The following is a 20773-nucleotide window of genomic DNA, read 5'->3' on the forward strand; positions in this document are numbered from 1 at the left end:
ATTATTTAAGTTCAACTAAATTGTAGAACAAGGTTGAATTTTAGTATTTGAATAAACAAACAAACTTTAAAGTGTGTGTGTGTTTTTGTAACATATTAAAAAAAAACAACATAAAACTAGACTATCAAAGGTGAAAATAAAACATAAGAATTTTTTTTTAAGTTTTGTTAGCTTTTTGAGTAAAAATGTATTAAAATGCAATGCACGAAGACAATTTTATATTATTTCTCGGGGAGGACGCGTGGGACCTCCCGCTTTTCTGGTTGCATTACGTACACCTCAGTCCCTTCGGTAGTCTTTCTCCCCAAAGTTTATATGCTGTTAACGTCGATGGTGTGGACTGTGGTCAGTGGAACACTTTTTCTTCGTTCTATCATTAAAAGACGTTTTAGAAGCGATACCTTATATTATTATTATTATTATTATTATTATTATTATTATTATTATTATTATTATTATTATTATTATTATTATTATTATTATTATTATTATTTTTCAGAAATGTATCGAGATTCAACAACTCGTCGTAGGTCCTCATTGGTGGACACCTCCGTTGCAGGAATGGAATTAATGACGCGAAACAGTATGAATTCTCTACGAAATCCTAGCCAAGTATCTTTATACATCAGAGACTCCCTAACAGGAGGACAATCAGGAGAGAGGAACTGGTCTTGGTCTTACTTAAGAGTAAGTAATCAAAACCTTTTACATAGTAGATAACAAGCAAAAGTTGATTTGCAAAAGTTTCAAATTTATATATATATGCTAGTTCCAGCCTATCAATGTAATCAGTAACGTGTTAGCGTTATAGCGTGTTCCAGTCCATCAGGAACGTGTTTCCTTGCACTTAAAAACTACACTTTCATTGTGAATAATTTGTCGGATTTATCTTATCATTTCTGAAATATGACCAATTGTTTTGTTTTTGTTTTTTTTTCTTTCTTTTGTTTTTATTTTTCAGGAATTTGAGGTCATTTATTGCACATTATCTTTACACAAGAAACTAGTTTCCTCCAATGAATCTCATATCTTGTAAATTTTCATGTAAAATACCTGAAATGTGCCTACATTGTTCATAATGTACGGAGTAAACTTGCTACTAACATGGAGTATTATAAGAACTCTTATCTCATGTAAAATCCTGTGTTAATTTATATTTAAATTGTACACTGATAGATCATACAACTATTAGCTTAGTGGTAGAGCATTTGACTCGCAACCAGAATACCAGGTTTTGAGCCACCTGAACAGTTGTCATTTTCTTCTGTGAATTTGTCAACGTCCCTTATAAATAAGAACATCCGAAATGTTTGTGGAACTCAGTTTCATTGTAAATCTATATTATAAAATTGAAAATGAATATGTTTGTGCCTCTTAATTTCTTGAACCTCCCAACCGAACTAGGTCAAATTTTTGATCTAGATGCGGTCCTGGCCTGGGAATGTGTTTAGCTATTCACTTTGATGCTAGAACTTAGGGGAGGGGAAGGAGAGGGAATTGTACAAACATGAATAACATTTAATAACTCTTGAACCAAACGACCAATCTCAATCAAATTTTCAACATAGATCAGGTTTGTGCCTAGGTTGTTCTTTTATTATTTCACTTTGACGGAGGAACATTGGGGAGGGAGAGGCGGAGATATACAAAAATCAATATATACATTACAATAAAAGTGACTATGTTTGTAAGTTAATAACTCTTGAACCATTTGATCTATCTCAATCAAATTTTCAGCATAGATTAGGTTCGAACCTGGGAAGTTTCTTTTTATAATTTCACTTTGACAGAAGATCTTAGGGTTGGGGGAGAGGAGTAGGGGAAATGTAGGAAAATGAATAAAACTTAATAACTCTTGAACCACCCGACCGATCTGGGCCAAACTTTCAACATAGATTATGTTCGGATCTCGAACGATTTTTCATTTCACTTTTACGGTCCAACGTAGGGGAGGAGGGGGATATATATATATATATATATATATATATATATATATATATATATATATATATATATATATATATATATATATATTTATATATATAAAATAAAAAATAAAAGTGACTGTTTTTGTGACTTCATTACGCCTAAACCATCCTACCGATCTTAATCAAATTTTCAACATAGATGAGGTTCAAACCTGGGATAGTTTCCATCATATCATTTTGAGGGTAGAAATTAAGCCTGAGGGAGGAGAGGGAAGAAATGTATGAAAATAAATAAAACTTAATAACTCTTGAACCACCCGACCGATCTTGATCAAATTTTCAATATAAATTGCGTTCGGGCCTGGGATAAATTTTATCATTTAACTTTGACGGTGCAACGTAGGAGTGGGAAAGGAGAGATACATATAAGAAATAAAAATGGAAGTGACTGTCTTCGGGACTTCACTCTTTAACCAAACTACCCATCTCGATTAAAGTTTCGGGGCCGCGGTGGCTTAGTGGTAGAGCGTTCACCTCTGATGCTTAGGGTCCCGGGTTCGATAGTGATTTTTTTGGACAAACACCGTGTGCGTGGGTTTCTTCGGTGTTCTACCGTTTCCTCCCACTTTCATCATTTCACAATTCCATTCATTACTCATCATCGCCATCTCCTTTAGCCTAGCCGGCATAACCGTGAGACGTAAAACTCAAAGATTTCATTTCATTTTTCGATTAAAGTTTCAACATAGATGGATATGGGGCCTGGGATGGTTTATATCTATTCACTTTGACGATAAAACTTAGGGGAGGGTAACGGAGAAGTTAGAAGCAAATATAGCTTAATAACTCTTGAAATAAAAGATCAATCTCGATCAAATTTTTAACATAGATGAGAATCTGGCCTGAGATGTTTTCTATCATTTCACTTTGACGGTATAACTTAGGGGAGGGGCAGGAAAAGGGGAGATATATAAAAAATAAAACTTAATACCTCTTGAACCACACCACTGATCTCGATCAAATTTTCCATCTAGATGAAGTTCTAACCTCAGATGGTTTTCGTCATATCACTTTCACGGTGTAACTTACGGGAGGGGAGGTGCAGAGACAAATAAAAACTATCGAAACTGACCGTTATTAGTGTCGAATCGATAGTTTTTGGGGTCACTGAGATGAACAGTGACACTTCTGGTGCCGTTTAAATCCAAATTGAGCCCCGCAAATTGGAGGAGGAGATATATATATATAAAATGATCGAAATTACCAATATCAGTGTTGACTTCATAGTTTTCGGGGTCGCTAAGATGAACTATGACACTTCCGATGCCGTGCCAATTAACATGCAGAGGGGAGGGGTATATATAAAAATCCTCGTAAATGACCGATATCAAAGAGCGCTTTAGTAATGGCAAAAAGGGACTAACGGAACATACTACTATTTTTACTTAATTTAACCCAGCGAAACGGGTAATTGCTGCTAGTAATTAATATTTCCAAGGTACGTTTACAGTTGGTTATGCTCTTTATCACTAACTGGGAAGAAAAATAGATGAAAACTTCGCATAATATTCAACAAAATCTCATTAAATATTACTAAAATGACAAAATAGTTTACTCAAAATCAATATTTTATTCACACAATTATTTTTCTGTTCAACTTTAGATTATTTTAGACGTTCAAAACGTTCGTTTGTAGCTCGGTGGGTGGTGTCACCGTCGCCAATGTTACTATATGGGAATAATTTCATTAAAATTAAGAAAATGGCGTGCAAATGAAAAATTCATCCTAAACCAACTAACTAAGCAAAACGAACACAATACCTAGGGAATAGTATATGTTAATTTTTGAAATTGTTCACCTTGTCATTGTTAGAGGCAACAATTGTTTATAAAACAAGCAATTATAATCTGTTACTTTCTACCATAAATTAACAAAACTTTATATTAGAACTCTCTACCAGCATATCTGTGGAACTGTATAGTTGAAACTTTGATCTTTTACTTGTGACCATTGCTACAAACAGGTCATTGTTGAGAAACTGGATCATAGTATCTCAAAGCCTAATAAAGTCTATCTCAAAGACTACTAAACTATTACTAGCATTGATATCTATTGAACTAAAGATCTAGTAAATTGACATTTTGCTTGTGACCATTGTTGAAAGCTGCCCATTGTTACAGAAAGGGATGATCTGTCTCACTCAGGCTTTTCTTATAATATAAAAAATGTTTCAATACTGTCAGAACGACAAATTAAACAGCTTCCACAGCCATACTTCCCAATATACATCCCTCATAGCGATTGTCTAAAAGCCATTAATAAAGAAAGCGGTAAAACACGAGACCGAACTGCGAATACAGAATTCTAAACGGGATACGCTATACCGGCCATTTTCTTGTAAAATGGTACGATTTTTTATTACTGTCCGAAGTAAACATATCTAAGGAAGAATTTACATACTTCGCTCGAGAACATTGCTGAAAGCAGCGCACTGTTGCCAAACAGTTATTTTTGATGTTCAAATAGTTAATTTCTAGCTGAGTAATGCGCCCCAGTTAATAATGTTATTACCAGGGCCCGGATCTTGTTGACAAGTCAACTTTCTTCTGTTCCGCATAGGAGAAGGCAAGTTCAAGTAAAAACGTTATCCATCAACTCTAGGTTCTAAAAATATAGTTTTTTAGAATCAACTTTTGGTCTCTTTTTGCTGTTTTGAAATTTCAGGTCATTTTTTAATATTTTAAGGTAACTTTTAGGTCACTTATGGTCTTTTTATTCTTTTTTTCTACATAAGGAAATCTTTAAATGAACACGGTTTACGGATGTGGAAAAGACGAAGTTGAATAATCTCTTTTCTTACTTCCTGACTATTGGAGCGGAAAAACTGCATTCTTAACAAGCTAATGAAAACTAAACTGTAGCTGGTTAACGAGAGGCGGGGGTTGGTAGGTGGACAAACAGATAGTTTTGGGTTATTGACCACAATGAATGTTATCACGTGAATAACTAAAAATGCATTAGAAGGTGTACAAGGGCTTTAAACGTGTTTTTATCTATTATTTTCCTGTAGTCTAAACTTGTTAAGTTTTATTGTTTAAGAGTGCTTCCTAGTTTCAACTCGGGGGTGAACTGACGCTTTCAATACTTACAATGTCGTACAATGGACTGATCAATGGACATAAGTGATAAATGGACTGCAATTAACTGAAACAAAAATTTTGAATATGAGTGAGAAATGTTAATTAAAAATCCAATAAATATTAAAAAATGTCAATGTTTAATGAAATAAAAGTTTGAGAAAACGTAAGTTTTAAGGTCACTTTTTTTGTGATTTTAGGGTCATTTTACAGGAATTTTAGTGTCATTTTATAGGTCACTTTTTAAAAATTTTTAGGTCAACAAGATCCGGGCCCTGGTTATTACATATATAGAGTTTCATAAAAATAGTGCACAAATAAGTAATTTACCGAAAGCCAAATAAATAAAACGAACACAACAATATCTAGGGAATGATGCTGGTCAGATTTCCATATTGCTGATCCTGCAATTGTTGGAGACAGCAATTGTTTATGAATTAATCCACTACAATTCAATCTCCTTACTTAGAAGTAAATTATGTGTCCTTTGTTGCAAGTAGGTCACTGTTCTGAAACGGAATCAAACTACGTCAAGTCAAACTTAATCTGCAACAAAATGAATAATCAATTCTTTCGGAGCAACTAGCTGAAGAGATCCCAAAAGCGTTTTTGATCATTATAGTTCCTTAGTTATTGCCGAAAATCCATTGTTGCGAAACAATGACAAAACTTAAGATGGAACTAGAAATTGACTTTTTAAAGGGGATAAGATTTTCTAGAAACCAGTGGAAGTTTTTAGTGCTCTTACCAGTATAGATGTCAATTGAACCGAATACGTGGAATTTCGATATTTCTCTTGTAACCAATTCTGAAAGCTGTTCATTGTTAGGGTCAATCTGTCTCAAAATTAGTCTTACCTCATATTACAAGAAATGTTCCAATAATGACAGAACGAAAAATCAAGGAGGTTTCAAACCTTTGCTTCTTAATAACACTTCTTGTAGAAATTACTGAAAGGCCATTATTGTAAATAACGACAAAACATAAGGCGGAACCATGTATAGATATTTAAACGGATTACCGTATACCGCTTATTTATACAGCCTTGTTGCTGAAAAGAGACGCTAAACTTCAATGAAGAAAGAAGCAAACAAATATCCACTTTTAGGCTGAGAGAGACAGTTGAAGACTTGAGGCAAGTCCAGAAAGTGAAAGCGTAAAGGAGAGAGCATCACAAGGGTTTCCCGTCATCCGATTTTCTTCAAACTTGGCACATATATACTAGATCAAAACAAAATCGACAGGGTTTTTCTTTCTTTCTTGTTTCTTTCGGAAAATAGGTTAAGAAGGCATATGCCCCTTTTCAAAAAAGGGACACCTCGATTAAAACGGCCACTTTAAAGAAACGAGACTCTGCGGATGCAAAGATGACTACAAAGTAAGAAATACGGGTTTTGTCATTTTTGCGAGAAAAAGGTTGTAGGGGCAATATCCCCCTTCGAAATTACAAAGGACTCCGCACAATCCTTATGGAAATTGAATTTCGGTGGAATTGCTTGAAACCGTGATATGTTGTAGATATTGTGTTCCTGAGAAAAAGTCTCAATGGACACAACAACCAATCACTGCTCGTTTGGTCACTATAGGACTACTTTCTTAAACTGCCGAGCAGTGGCGGCTAATGTTAGTGTTGCAGCGTTGCGCAACGACCAAAGTATTTCAAGAAAAAAATATTATTAGCAATAGTAGTAAAGAACAGAAAAAATACTTTTTAATACTCACGTATATACTTTAAATAACATTTTTTTTACTTCTGTAACTGTCCATTTCGTTAATCCGTTTTAAAAAAGCGAAAAATAATCCGTCACAGAGTCTCTAATTTATATTGTGTTGCAGCGAGCATGCAACGACCAGATTCCTTCAGCGCGGGAATTGGAGCAAATGTTAAGTCTCCCTTCCCCTATCTCAGAAGTTAAAGGGCCTGGTCGTTGCAGCGCTTCTGCAACACAGCACGGTTTACAGTGAATGAGAAGGTTTTTCGCGCTAAATAAGCTTTCTGAATTTTATTTCACTAGCAAGTAACAAATGGAATTTGTTTTTATGCATTCATATTTTTAATTACGGTACTTATACTGAAGCAAATTGATATAATGACAATTAAAAAAGTGGTAGCAGAATTACAAAATAAGAAAAAAATATGTAGTAGAGCAGAAATCAAATGAAAGCAAATCCGCATTTACAAGTTAATTCTTAGCTTATATAGATAATGAAGGTTTCTTCTACAGTAATTTGTGAACCAAATATTAATAAGTCAATATGCAGAATCCCCCCCCCATGTGGATAGTATTTTAGTATATACATGTTTTTTTTTATAAAAGAAGTATATTTTATACTCTTGATAAAACTGAATGGTGGGGAACGCCACATTGAATTTGGGACTAGTTAGCAATGCTCAGAGGCGTAGCCACGAGGGGGTCCCCAAAATTTCGAAACTCGACTAGCATTTGTAGACTTTCTTAACGAACTATACTTGTTTAACAGAGAAATGATTGATGTAAGCTAAATATTTTATTTTACGCCTCATCATGTACTCTTTCTTTTCTTATAGAATTAATCGTTCTATCATTTTTTTCTAAAAATATAAGTGACAGTAATTAAGAATTACTTATCTTTTCGGGTACAGTATAAGACAGGTTCGTTATTACGTACGCCTAGGCGTATTGGACCTTCCTCAAACACTTTGGACCCCTCCCAGCTAACATGTTGTTCCTACATTTGGCGGGTTTCAAGGTTGCTTTCCAGAACGTATGACGTTGATAAACATTGTTTCCCCTCATGTGGAAGTATATTGTGTTCATCGTGCATTGCGTAACAACCAAGACGGATGATTTGGAATGTAGTTTTTTTCTTTTACGCACACGTGTGTGTGTGTGTTGATATATGAATAGGGTTGCCAACTCTGTAAAATAACCTCAAAATTCTCTATTATATAGGTCTCAGCGTGAAGTATCTATGTTCGGATCTATCCATGGAAAGGAATGTACTATCATGAACAAAAGTGCATTAACACGTATATTCTGTATGTCTTTAGAACATTCACTAATAAGCTTAATAGATACATTGTGCTATAAATGAGAAACTAAAATTGATCAATCGGCATTGATCAATTTATTGTATTTACCAGTAACTGCCATTTCTTCAAAATTATCGAAACAGATGAACAAAAGTATAATAATCTTTACGTGACAATTTTGGATTTGGAAAATGAAATTCACTCTTTAAACATATAGTCTGTACTTCAACTATAGGAAATTGCTTTAAGAAGTCATTTTCCACTCTTAATAAATGTATAAAATTCCTTGAAAGTAAATTTCAAATTTTCCCTGATACAGTCCCTGTCATCTCTCTAAAATTTTCTAAACAGGTGAACAAAATATATTAATCGTTGATAGATGGTGAAAGATAACAGTTTTGAGTTCACAGAATGACAGCTACTTTTCAATATCTACACTTCGAACTAGATACAAATTTAAAAAAAAAAAACGGTTATAAAGGGGCTGGTGAGAAGTTTATACCAGTCACCGGCTTTAATCAAAATAACAGCAATTCTTCCGGCCAGGCCAATGAAAAGCCGGCCAGTTGACAGCCCTATGTATGAATATGTGACATTCGCAATTCATATACCAGTATCTCTTTTGTATAAGCTGTTTTGGTTATTAGTTATTAGATTTAATTTTATTGTGTGTGCTTTAATTCTGTACATAACGTACAAATTCTGAATGAATTGCATACCATGACTTCTGTAAATAACTTACAAAAAATGCCCAGATTTCAACTGAGGAAAAACTTACATTTAAGGCTTAGACAATACAAGCGAAGTGCAGTTCAGGAGTGTGTTCAAAAAAAAAAAAAAAAAAAAAAAAAGGTTTAAATTTACAATATATCTTATGGCAGTAATGTTGTATGCACTAGATACATTTCCACAATTAATTTTAAATTTTCCTAGATAAACTGTGAATAAAGCGTGTTCGATGTACATTTTTTTTTATAACACTAATCTCTGGTACGAACTCTCTTCAGTCTACACTGAAGAGGAATTCTGATCACTGTCAGGGACTGAGTTTGCTAGAATGAATTGTTCACAATAATCTAGAAAATATATTTAGTGAATCTACAAAGCTTCTGCAACTAATATTAACTGTACCTATGGCGTCAGTAAAAGAAGAAATTTTTTTTTTCACATCAAAAAGAATTGACACTTTCAAGAAATTAAATGTACCAAGAAAGATTATCACCATTGGTTATGCTTTCCATCGAAAAAAACCTGACAATAAGAATACTAGAGTTCAACCAGCATGTATTAGGTAGATTTGTTCCAATCAGAGAGAGAAGAATGAACTTACTAATTATATAAGGTGATTAATCGGATTAAATGTTTTGCATTTTTTATTTTTTAAAAACAGAATTTTATTTAATTTCACATGTCATATAGCATTTGCATCTAAAGTTATGCTGATTAGTCAATGAGTCCACTGTATATCTTCTGTCTCCGATCGTTCGTACTGCAACACCCGAAGCCACGATCCACCGGCCGCCACTGCTGCCGAGTATAAGAATGTTCTGGATTTCTGTGAGATTAATTAAAACTAAGATATGCTGAATATCTTCTCATCATGAGAAAAAGTCTTAATGGACACAACCATCGACTTATGACCGTTTGGCCACTACAAGTCCAGATTTTTAAAAATAGCCGGGTATAACGATATTTTTTATTTCGGTGTAAATGAAGAAAACTGTGATACGTTGTTCATGTCGTCAAGCACGTAGCCAGGATATCGTAAAAGGGGAAGTCCATGACGAAATACTGTGGTTATCACACCAGAAGCTCGATCATTCTAAACTATTTTACTGTCAATTTATATTGTTTCGTTTAACCAATATTTCGTAATTGGGGGCTGACATGAAATACTGTGGTTACACACAATGGCTCTCTCAATCCAAACTATTTTACTGACAAAACAACCATAGTGGTTTGTTAGGAGAATAAAATGAGAATGTGTTAGTAAGTATTTTAATAACAAACCATAAAGAAATCTCGAGATGAAAAAAAAGGAATTGAAATAGATATAGTTTTCCGGGGTCATTCGAACTCAGTTCTTCTTGTCTTCTTTCTTCTTCTTTTTCTTGTATTCGTTTAATACCGTCAAGGATAGAAACGAGGTCTCTTTCGGCAGTAAAGACATGGTATAAAATGGATTAGTGTTGCCGCGAAATCAAAAATTTCTTTAACAATTTCTTTTCTAATTTCTTTAATCTATGCTGTATTGCTTATTTTATTGATGATTGTTGGCACTTCTTAAGTTCTTACTAGGGATGCGCACGAGTCGAGACATGTCTCGAATCTCGACTCGACTCGACTCGAATTCGAGTCGAGACATACTTTGTAAAGTTCGAGACGGGTAGAGACAAACGTATTTCTCGACTCGAATTTTCGAGTTGAGACACGAGTCGAGTTGAGACAGATTGTAAAAATCTCGACTCGACTCGAATGTTTCGAAAATCTTTCTATAATTTTTAATATTATTTCGAAGAAAGTACTCATTCAGAAACACTCGCCACGAGAATTTCGGAAACTGCAGAACTTGTCACGTGTTCGAGGAGTGCTGTGGTGAGCGTTTTCAACAAGTGGCGAAACCAAGAAGAAACGACGTCCAAACGATTGGGTGTTAGGCGTCCCCCGCCTCATTACATATCTCGGACGTCGTAGGCTGAGCAGACTGGTAAAACAGGACAGGCAGCGAACTGCGTCGGAACTAACATCAGAGTTTAATGCTGGGCCAAGTACAAGTGTGTCTGAACTAGTGTTGTAAAATTTCCGGAAATTTTAAACCTGCTAGTAAAAAATAGTTTTTTTTTATTTCTTTTCGGAAAAATTGGAAACATTGAAAAAATAAAAATGTTTGTATTAGGTTATTTTTTTTAGTAATGGTATCCTGTTTTTTTCAAACGCGTGAAAAATATAAGTTCAAAAATTTCAATATTGCGAATATTAAAAAATAGCAATCGAAAATAAAACTATTCCAATTATTATCTGAATTAAAATACTAGATTTACGCGTATATGTTTGTCCCCACAGAAAAGTTTATATGTTTGTCTCCAGTCCTCTCGATAATGAGATATTGAACCCACAAGTGCTAGAAACGTGCCGATTTCATTGTTCGATTCCAAATTTGGTGTAAATTGTCCAGTTCTAATGAATATTTAAAAAATATGGACATTAGTTCTTTATTAAATTTATAGTGGTACACTTGAAGTACTGAAATTTTTGAAAAACTAAAGCTTCATACCCTACGAGTAATATATTCCAACATCACATAGTTGTATATAGGAGTTGTATATCTCTCAGGTGTTTCTTTCATGGCCAAATGATAAGAAAACGAAGGATAACCATTTCTCCAGTCCCATTGTTTGGGAATTTTTTTTAAATGAACTCCGTATATAACTGGCATAATTAATTCATATACTTATTACATAATGCATGCAAAAAAAGAAAGCACTGGCCATATAGGAATTAGAAATTCCAACCACAAGTCGGCTCAAATCTTGCAAACGGTGCGAGATATTGAAAAAAAAATAGTCGAAAAAATTTCCCCTTTATGATACCCCTTGCCGATTTTATGAAGGCGTTCTTCACTTGTATCCGCAAAGGGACATAAACAGATATGAGGAATGACAACGAGATTCATGTTTATATGTGAATGATGCGCTGTGTAGAGAGCGCAGGTTCAGCTTCTTGAAAATTAATAGTCTGCACTCATTTCTGTTTTGTCCTTTATTCGTGGATGACCATTAATTATAGGAGTTACAGTTACAGTTACATACAGTTACATACAAACCTACCAACATGAAGTGTTCTGTTGCAACAAATAGGTCTTTGAATAAACTGAGTTCTCAATATGCTCTTTGGTCTGGTAATGTTTTGTTAATTTTAACCAAATTACTTCTTAAGAGAAAGAACAGTAGGCAACTTTCACTAATACTCATGCACTGAAGCATATAATTACTATTATTTAATATTTTAATATAGACACTTACATAAACTTTATGTACAAAATTCTGTATGTAAACAAATACATGTTTTCTAGTGCGACAGTTTATCTATTACAATCAAAATGAAAGTGACTGTGTTTCTAACTTAGCAACTCTTGAATCATCAGACCGACCTCGATAAAATTTTCAACATACATGAGGTTCGGAATGTTTTTTATCGTTTCACTTTGGTAGTGAATCTTGAGGGAAGGGCAGAGGGGAAAATGACATATTAGTGTCGAATTTACGATTTTCAGGGTCTCTGAAATGAACAATGACACTTCCGATGCCATTAAAATCAAAATTCGAAGATGAACATATATAAAACTTATTGAAAATGTCCGATATTAGTATCGAGTCGATAGTTTTTGGGGTTGCAAAGATGAACAGTAACACTTCCGACCGTTTAAATCTAAATTCAGCCCTGCAACTTGGCAGAAGGGAGAAGGTATATATACATACACACACACACACATACATACACACACACACACATACATACACACACACACACACACACACATATATATATATATATATATATATATATATATATATATATATATATATATATATGTTACCGTCAGAACCCGAAATTAGGTAAAACTAGAATTTCCTAGTTAAAACTAGTTTTCTCAAAGCCGCTTCGAAAGAACTAGTGTTAACTAGTCAATACTAGAATTTACGATGTTAGTTAGATAGGTCTACTTTTTACTATTTTTCCTTCTAGTTAAAACGTGTTATTACTAATCAAAACTAGTATTAACTGAAATGTGTTACCGTCCAAACCCGAAATCTGTTGAAACCAGAAGACCCTAGTTAAAACTATTTTCGTCTGCCTTTCGTATTAACTCAGTATTAACTAGTGAATTGTAAAATTGACAACGCTTATTAAGAATGCGTAGTTTACTATTTATTTTCATTAAAATACAATATTACTAGTGAAACCTGAAGAAATGTATTTATTAAGACACTTAGAAATAACCTTTCTTTTGCACAAACATCATAAATGTTTCTATATATTTCTAAAAAGTATTATGACACTCACAATATCATAGAAATCCTTTGTTTTTGCAGTACCTTGCGAAATATAAGCCCTGTTGCATGCATAACATGTGAATCCTTGTCGTTCAAATACAATTCTATAGAAACACTTATTTATTAAGAAATACACAGAAAAGACTTCCGTTTTGCAGAAATATCTGAAATGCTTTTGTATGTTAGCACAAGGTAAAATACACACTACTACTGCACTACTACTTATTCAATTCGGTGGTGCCAAAGCCAATCTACTGACGTAATATTGTATATTTATTATGAAACACAAAGAAAAACGTTTTTATTGCTAAAACATCTGAAATGTTTCTATTTGTTACCACAAGGTAAACTATCATGGCATTTTGAGTTGCAGAGAAAACCTTTCTTCTTGCACAAGCATCTTTTCGAAATACATGCTTTCTTGCACACACAACGTGTGAACCCTTGTGGGGTTAATGCTGCTTTCCTGGCTGCAGTTCTCAACGAAATTTCAGTATCTGGTACTTCGACTGGTGTCAGGAACTGCTCGTGGCAAATGTCGAATTCAGACTTACAACAGACACATTTTGATTAATCACATGGTGTGGGAATCCTGAATCACTTATATAAAAAATAATAACTTTTCAAAACAAAATAATAATGTATTTTAACGCACTATTTCCACACTCGTCATAATTAGTATTTCAGAGAAACACCGGTAGTTAATCTGCGTATTTCCTACAAAAACGCCTATGCACTAAAGCACATTTCACGAGTACCGGTTTCACAAGCTAAACAACAGTCTTTTACCGGGATCAAGTTCGTGACATGTTATCAATCTACTGGTGAGTACACAGCAGACAACAACAGATGGATTACACATTATTAAATCGGTTCCGGAAAAACATGAAATGAAATGAAATCTTTAAGTTTAACGTTCCACGGTTATGCCGGTTAGGTTAAAGGAAACGGGAGAACCCCGAGAAAACCCACGAGCACGGTGTTTTTCCACCACAAAGTCCACACGGCGCGAGCTGGGATCGTACCAGGGACCCCAAGCACCGGAGGTGAACGCTCTACCACTGAGCCACCGCGCCCCCCCGGAAAAACATAATGGACATTATAACAGAAAATTATTTTGACATAAATGATGTGAAGAATCCATCATTATTTCGGTTAATAATAATATTACAGATACGTATAAAACACTAACATCTATGGTTAAGGGTGTTGACCAAGCTCCTCCCCATTAATTTTTCCGTTTTTTGAAGATTGTGAGAAGTTGTAGGTCACTATCACCATTTTGGAAAGCAAGCAAGACAGAATTTAAGTAATTCTATGATCTAAAAGGATCAGCGCTGTAAACAATTTACTTTCTGTATAGAAATTTGAATAGCTGTGAATAATGATGTCACACGCTAACTACTCAAAAATCTAAACAAAAACAAAAAAAAAAGTAGTTTACAGGAATAATCCTTTCAGATCAGGGGACGGGAACAGATCAAGTAATTGAAAATTACCGACATTAGTTTCGAATTCATAGTTTTGGGGCTCGATAAGTTCATTGGTGACAGTTTTGTTGCCCTTTATGTCCAAAGTGAAACGTAGTCTCACCTTGAATCCTATTCGGCTGGTCTGTAATAATAACGAACGGAAGTTTCACATATTCAACCCTTTAATATATTTTTCGCTGCTCAAATTTACTCACTTTTGCAGTATATGTGTGTATGTGTAAATAAGATCATATATTTTTTGAGTTATTCGAAAAACATACAAATAATAAAGAGGAAGGATTTTACCAGAAATCCGAAAACTAAAAAAGTTAAATTAAAACCTGTTGATTTAAGCACTTTTCCTGTTAGTAAAATACATTGTATAATGTTGCAACTATGTTATAGCAAGTAAGATTACTAGCATCAGACGAAGAAATAGTTTTTAAATTATATTTTCCGATGTTTGCTAATATTTCCCCCAAAAAATATTTTTTATTAATGGCTTCAAAATTTTTGGAAATTTTACCGATCTCGATAAAATTTTCAACATAGGTAAGATTCGGGATGTTTTTTATTATTTCACTTTGAAGGTGAAACTTAACGGAATGGGAGAGGGGAAATGACAGATATTAGTGTCCAATCGATAGTTGTCGGGGTCGCTGAGATGAACAGTGACACTTCCAGCCGTTTAAATCTAATTTCAGTTCTATTAGTACTCTAAGGGGGGATGGTGACATGTAAAGATAATTTAAAATTACCGATATTAATGTCGAATTCATAGTTTTGGGGCTCCATAAGTTCATTGATGACAGTTTTGGTGGCCTTTGTGTCCAAAATAAAACTATTCTCCCCGTGCGAAAAACGGGTATTCTGCTAGATTTTAATAATATCGAAGGAAAGTTTCACATACTCAACCATTTACTGTATTTCTCGCTGCTCAAATTTACTCACTTGTGCAGTATATGTGTGTATATGTAAATAAGTTCATGTATCTTTTTGAGTTATTCGAAAAATATACAAAGAATAAAGAGGGATTTTAGCAGAAATCAGAAAACTAAAAAGTAGAATTAAAACTTGTTGCTTTAAGTGTTTCTCCGTTAGTCCATTGTGTATACAGTAGGACTTCGATAATCCGAATATCAAAAATACGAACGCGGTCCTTAGAAGCTTTTTACATTTTGTCTTAATATAACGCTAGCGATAAACAAACAATAGTGTGTTCGTCGACGTTGTGTGAAGTCAGTGTTTTTACAAAAGTTCATTCATACATAATTGTTTGTCATACAATTTTTTTTATTTTTTTTCATTTTCTCTTAGGCCTATAAGTTTTAAGAGTGACTTACAACATCAGTGTAATTTAGTGTACGAGCAGGTTCTTCAGAAACATTAAATGTAAGTTGCCTTTCGTACGGTATTGTAATTACTGTATGTACTGAATAACCACTGTATCGATAGAAGAACATACCGTACAGTATATGTAAGCGTAAATCGCATTTTCTTGGTAATTTTCGAAAATCAGAACTACCTGTGGGCCCAATTAGTTCCGGAATTCCTACTGTATATGCTGCAGACATGTTACAGCAAGTAAGATGACTAGCATCAAGCCAAGAAATAGTTTTTAAACTATATTTTCCTGTTTTTGCCAGTATTTCCATACAAATGATTTTTTCTTCTGATGGACTCAAAATTTCCGGAAATTTGATATAGAATAACGAATATATCTCTATAAAATACATGTTTGATTTAACATATTAACTAAAATTATTCTGGCTCCGTTATTTTAACATTTCCCTGTCATCAAGGGGAAGTTCATAAGATTGCTCGAGATAATTTTAATGCGTCTATACTAATTAAGCTAACTAGGATTATATTTTAGTTTCTTTTGTAGCCATAACTCCGTTCTATCGCGGTGCTAACTTTGAAGTGTTCGGATAAGTTGTGCACAAAATTTCCCTATTATAATACAAGAAACATAAGTACTCAATTATCTTAACTCTAAACTAGTAAATACAAAAGAGATTTAATTTTGAAAGCAAAATATAATAAAATATTCGAAAATTTCAATTTTACACAAATTTTCCGTTTTTTCCAAGTTCGGGAAAACCGTAAAAATCTGTTCTTGTTATACAAAATTTCCGGTTTCTCTCTTCAGGCTTTCACAAAACTAGTATGAACACAGTGCACAGAACACTCCTAACAATGGGCCTCCGCAGCCGACGACCCATTCATGTGCGAATGTTAACACCACGATATCGGCAACTACGACTGAAATCAACACGTGACCATCGCCACTGGACCTTGGCATAGTGGCAGAGCGTTGCATTGTCTGATAAATCCCGATAACTTCTTCATCATAACAGTGGAAGGATGTGAATCCGTCGTACTCCAAGGTAACAGCTCCTTGACACCTGTGCTGCGGGACGGAGACAAGCTGGCTGCGGCTTAATTATTATCTGGGGAACATTCATGTAAGCATCCATGTGTCTAGTGGAGCTCGAGCAAGGCACCATGACGGCCGAGGCGTATCGCACACTGCTTGCAGACTACGCACACCCCTTCATGACGACCATGTTTCCCAACGGTAATAGCATTTTTCGACAAGATAAATCACCATATCACAAGGCCAGGAGTGTGATGGGGTGGTTCGAGGAGCGCAGAAGCGAGTTCCAAGTGATGTGCTGGCCCCCAATTCGCCGGATATGAACCCAATCGGACACATCTGGGATGTGATTGAACGTGACGTCAGGGCGCATCGCCTCCCTCCTCGGAATTTACGGGAGTTAAGTGACCTATGTGTGCATATGTGATGTCAACTCTCTCCAGCGACCTACCGAGGATAATTGCGTGCATGCCAAGACGTGTCGCCGTTCTTATCCGTGCCGAAGGTCGACATACTCACAATTAGGTAGGTAGTCATAATGGTCTGGCTGATGTGTGCGTATATTTTAACTCGTATAGTTTGTCTCGACTCGAATTTCGAGACATCTCGACTCGAATGCGAGTCGAATCGAGACAGAGACTGTCGAGTCGAGATACGAGTCTAGACAGGAACACTTTTTCGAGCCGAGACACGAGTCGAGACAACATTTTCTCGAGACGAGTCGAGACAGGGTCAAATCTCAACGCGACTCGACTCGTGCGCATCCCTAGTTCTTCCCGAGAGTCTATCTGATCGAACCAGTTTATCGATCATGAGTTGTAGTCCATAGGATTATCATGGAGCTATATGGAATTCGGAATGCTCCGTTCCAATAGTATCCATTTTTCACTTGGCCCTCCACGTTTCCTTCACACAAAGCTCCTCATAAGAAAGAGTAACCAAACGCTTGCTGTAGCTTTTCTACCTTTAACGCTGATTCTTCTTTTTGTTTAATCCTTCCTTATTTTTTTCATTTATGGTTTCGAATTAGTCCGGACCTCCCGGACCCACCCTTGGCTACGTGAATGATGTTGTGATCCTGAGAAAAATTGTCTTCGGCTTTCCAGGGTTTTAATTTGTCCCGCAAGATGAACATCTGAATGTTGTCTCTGCTTAAATGACGTTGGTCGCTACCCTCCATATTCCTTTTTCCTGGTTGTGGGATACAACTTTTCAGGGTTTGATACAATTCTACCAACATTCCAGAGCATCCTTACCTTCTGCTGTTTTAAGAAATGTGGTCCCGTAGTTTCCCAATGGTCACTAATTGGTAGTTGAGTCATTTGAGACTTTTTCTCAGGATCACAATAACTACAACACTGGTTCACGGTTTCCCCCCAAATCCAGGATACCGTTACTTTGTGCTCTTTGTTTGTTTGTTTTTTTTTAATAGTAGCCCTGTAGTGGCCGAACGATCAGTGTTTGGTGGTCGTGCCTATTCAGACATTCTCAGGATCACAACATCTGCAACATATAGTTTCACCCATTTTCATCAAAATCCAGAATATCGGTATATTCGGCTGTTTTCAAACAAGTGGCCATGTAGTGGCCAAACGGTCAGTGATTTGTGGTTGTATCCACAGAGACTTTTTCTCGGGAACACAATATCTACAACATATAACGGTTTCAAACAATTCCACAGGAATCCAATCTCCGTAAGGATTGTGCAGAGTTCTTTGTCATTTCGAAGGTGGTCATTGCCCCTTACAACCCTTTTCTCGCAAAAACGACATAACCCATATTTCCTACTTTGAAGTCATCTTTGCATCCGCGAAGTTTCGTTTCTTTAAAGTGGACCTTTTAATCAAGGGGACCCTTTTTTGAAAAGGGGCCCTTTGCCCCCCTTAAGCTATTTTCCGAAAGAAACAAAAAAAGTTCGTACTTGTCGATTTTATTTATTTATTTATTTATTTATTTATTTTTGTCTAGTATATATGTGCCAAGTTTGAAGAAAATCAGATGACGAGAAACACTTGTGAAGCTACCTACTTTGTACTTTCACTTTTTGGACTTGACAGGTTTTTGCACCGAAGTCCAATTATGAACGAATGATAATACTTTTACGAATTATGAGAAAGAAAATAAATACATATCACTCTGCCTTGAGGGGATTCCAATGGCGAATAATAGCACATAATTTGTTAGCCACCATCTCAATGTGAACATAAAATCAATATTAATTGCTTATTCACAGCTGAGACAAATTAGCCGCAATTTGGCCCACATAACGTTGACAACAGATGGACTTTTAAAAAAAGGAATCTTTTGAAATACAGCTGCAAGTGAATGCTGGCAATTCCTGAGGTTCATTTACACTTTCTTCTGGTCTTCGTAAATTGAAGCTGGAAGAGAACTGACCATGTGGATTGTATGTATTTTTCCATGACTCGTCTATCTCACTCTATAACACCCAAACCACCTACAGATTATTGACAACTGCCAGGTCCAAATGGATTAGAACCACAGACACCCCACATATTTTGATACGCCCTTCTAACTTTTAAACAAACAGATGTAAATACTGAAATTTCGTAACTTTCAAATATGAACAGGTCGAATATTTGACACAACCTCTAGTACCTTCAATATAACAGTGTTGCCAACCTAACATAAAGTGATACTTTTCAAATTCCATAACGTTAGATTATTACATACAAAATTTGGAATACCACACTTATTATTCAATATTACAAACTAAGGACTCTAGAGAATTAAAAACAACCTTACTTTGGAGACTTCTACAGTACAACACTAACAACGTAAGTGAGGCGGACCGTCTCCTTTAGCCTAACCGGCATAAGATGGGACGTAAAACACAAAGATTTCATTTTCATTCCCTTTTTTTTTTTTTCAAGTGAAGCGAATGGGACAATACACATCCAAAGTAATACTACGATCATCATGTAATGTATTTCAACAAGGGGAAGAAAAGTTACAAGGAATTGAAAATTTTGCTTTTTCAAAAAACATTATTTGAAGGAAGTGCGTAGATAAGTATCACATTCAATTATGTAGATGGTTTCAAAAAGACGTAAAGGTCATAATGCCGTTTACAGTAATGTAATACCTCAAATTGTTAATGAGATAAGAAAAATATTCATTTGGCGTATTTATATTAACTTTCTAAAACATTTTTTTCATTTCTATAACGTAGCAACAATAATATTGATAGGCTCCAGCCAAGGGCGCCCATGTTGTTGTTTCCAAGGGGGGGCAAATATAAGCGAAGTTTCAAATATAGTTTCAAATTTTGCTATAACTTACGTAAAAATTCTATTGGCCTTTCTATATTCCCAAGTACGATTTCCTCTTAAGGGAGGGGGCAAGCGCCCCACTTTGCCCCCCACTGATAGGCGCCCTTGGCTTCAGCATTACATAATTTTAAGCAGTTTTGGAAATATTAATAGTGCCTCCTAGGTTTGAGACATCAAATTATTGCAAACGGCACTATCAACCTTACTCCTATTAAAAACTATCTATATGATTGATGTACTCATCTAAGCAGTTTTGCGAAATAAAACCTTTCTTAAAAAATCAAATTTTTAATCCCTTGTAACTTCCTTTCTGTTAATCCAAAACACGCTATATCATGATTATTAGGCACTAACCTACTTTGTATGGGAATTGTCTTATCCGTCTCATATGCTTTATTATTGCTGCAGAGGCCTCAAAAATTTGGACGATTATGATATTGTAGTGTCCTTAATTTATAACACTGAGTAATAGAAGATATATATATTTTTCGTTCA

The 20773-nt window shown here is 35.1% G+C and overlaps 1 protein-coding gene across 2 annotated transcripts in view; it reads left to right on the plus strand.

The window, feature by feature from the left end:
- The window catches only part of LOC145673783 (adenylate cyclase type 2-like), a 1485668-nt gene that overhangs the window by 162470 nt on the left and 1302425 nt on the right, over nucleotides 1-20773 (plus strand). For both annotated transcript variants that reach the window (XM_081743538.1, XM_081743539.1), the window contains exon 2: nucleotides 500-687. In XM_081743538.1, coding sequence (XP_081599664.1) covers nucleotides 502-687 — 186 coding nt within the window. In that variant the 5' untranslated portion in view covers nucleotides 500-501. The remainder of the gene's footprint in view (nucleotides 1-499; nucleotides 688-20773) is intronic.

The sequence above is a fragment of the Thermobia domestica genome, chromosome 17, assembly GCF_964235325.1.
Source record: "Thermobia domestica chromosome 17, izTheDome1.hap1.1, whole genome shotgun sequence".
Taxonomy (NCBI): Eukaryota; Metazoa; Arthropoda; class Insecta; order Zygentoma; family Lepismatidae; genus Thermobia; species Thermobia domestica.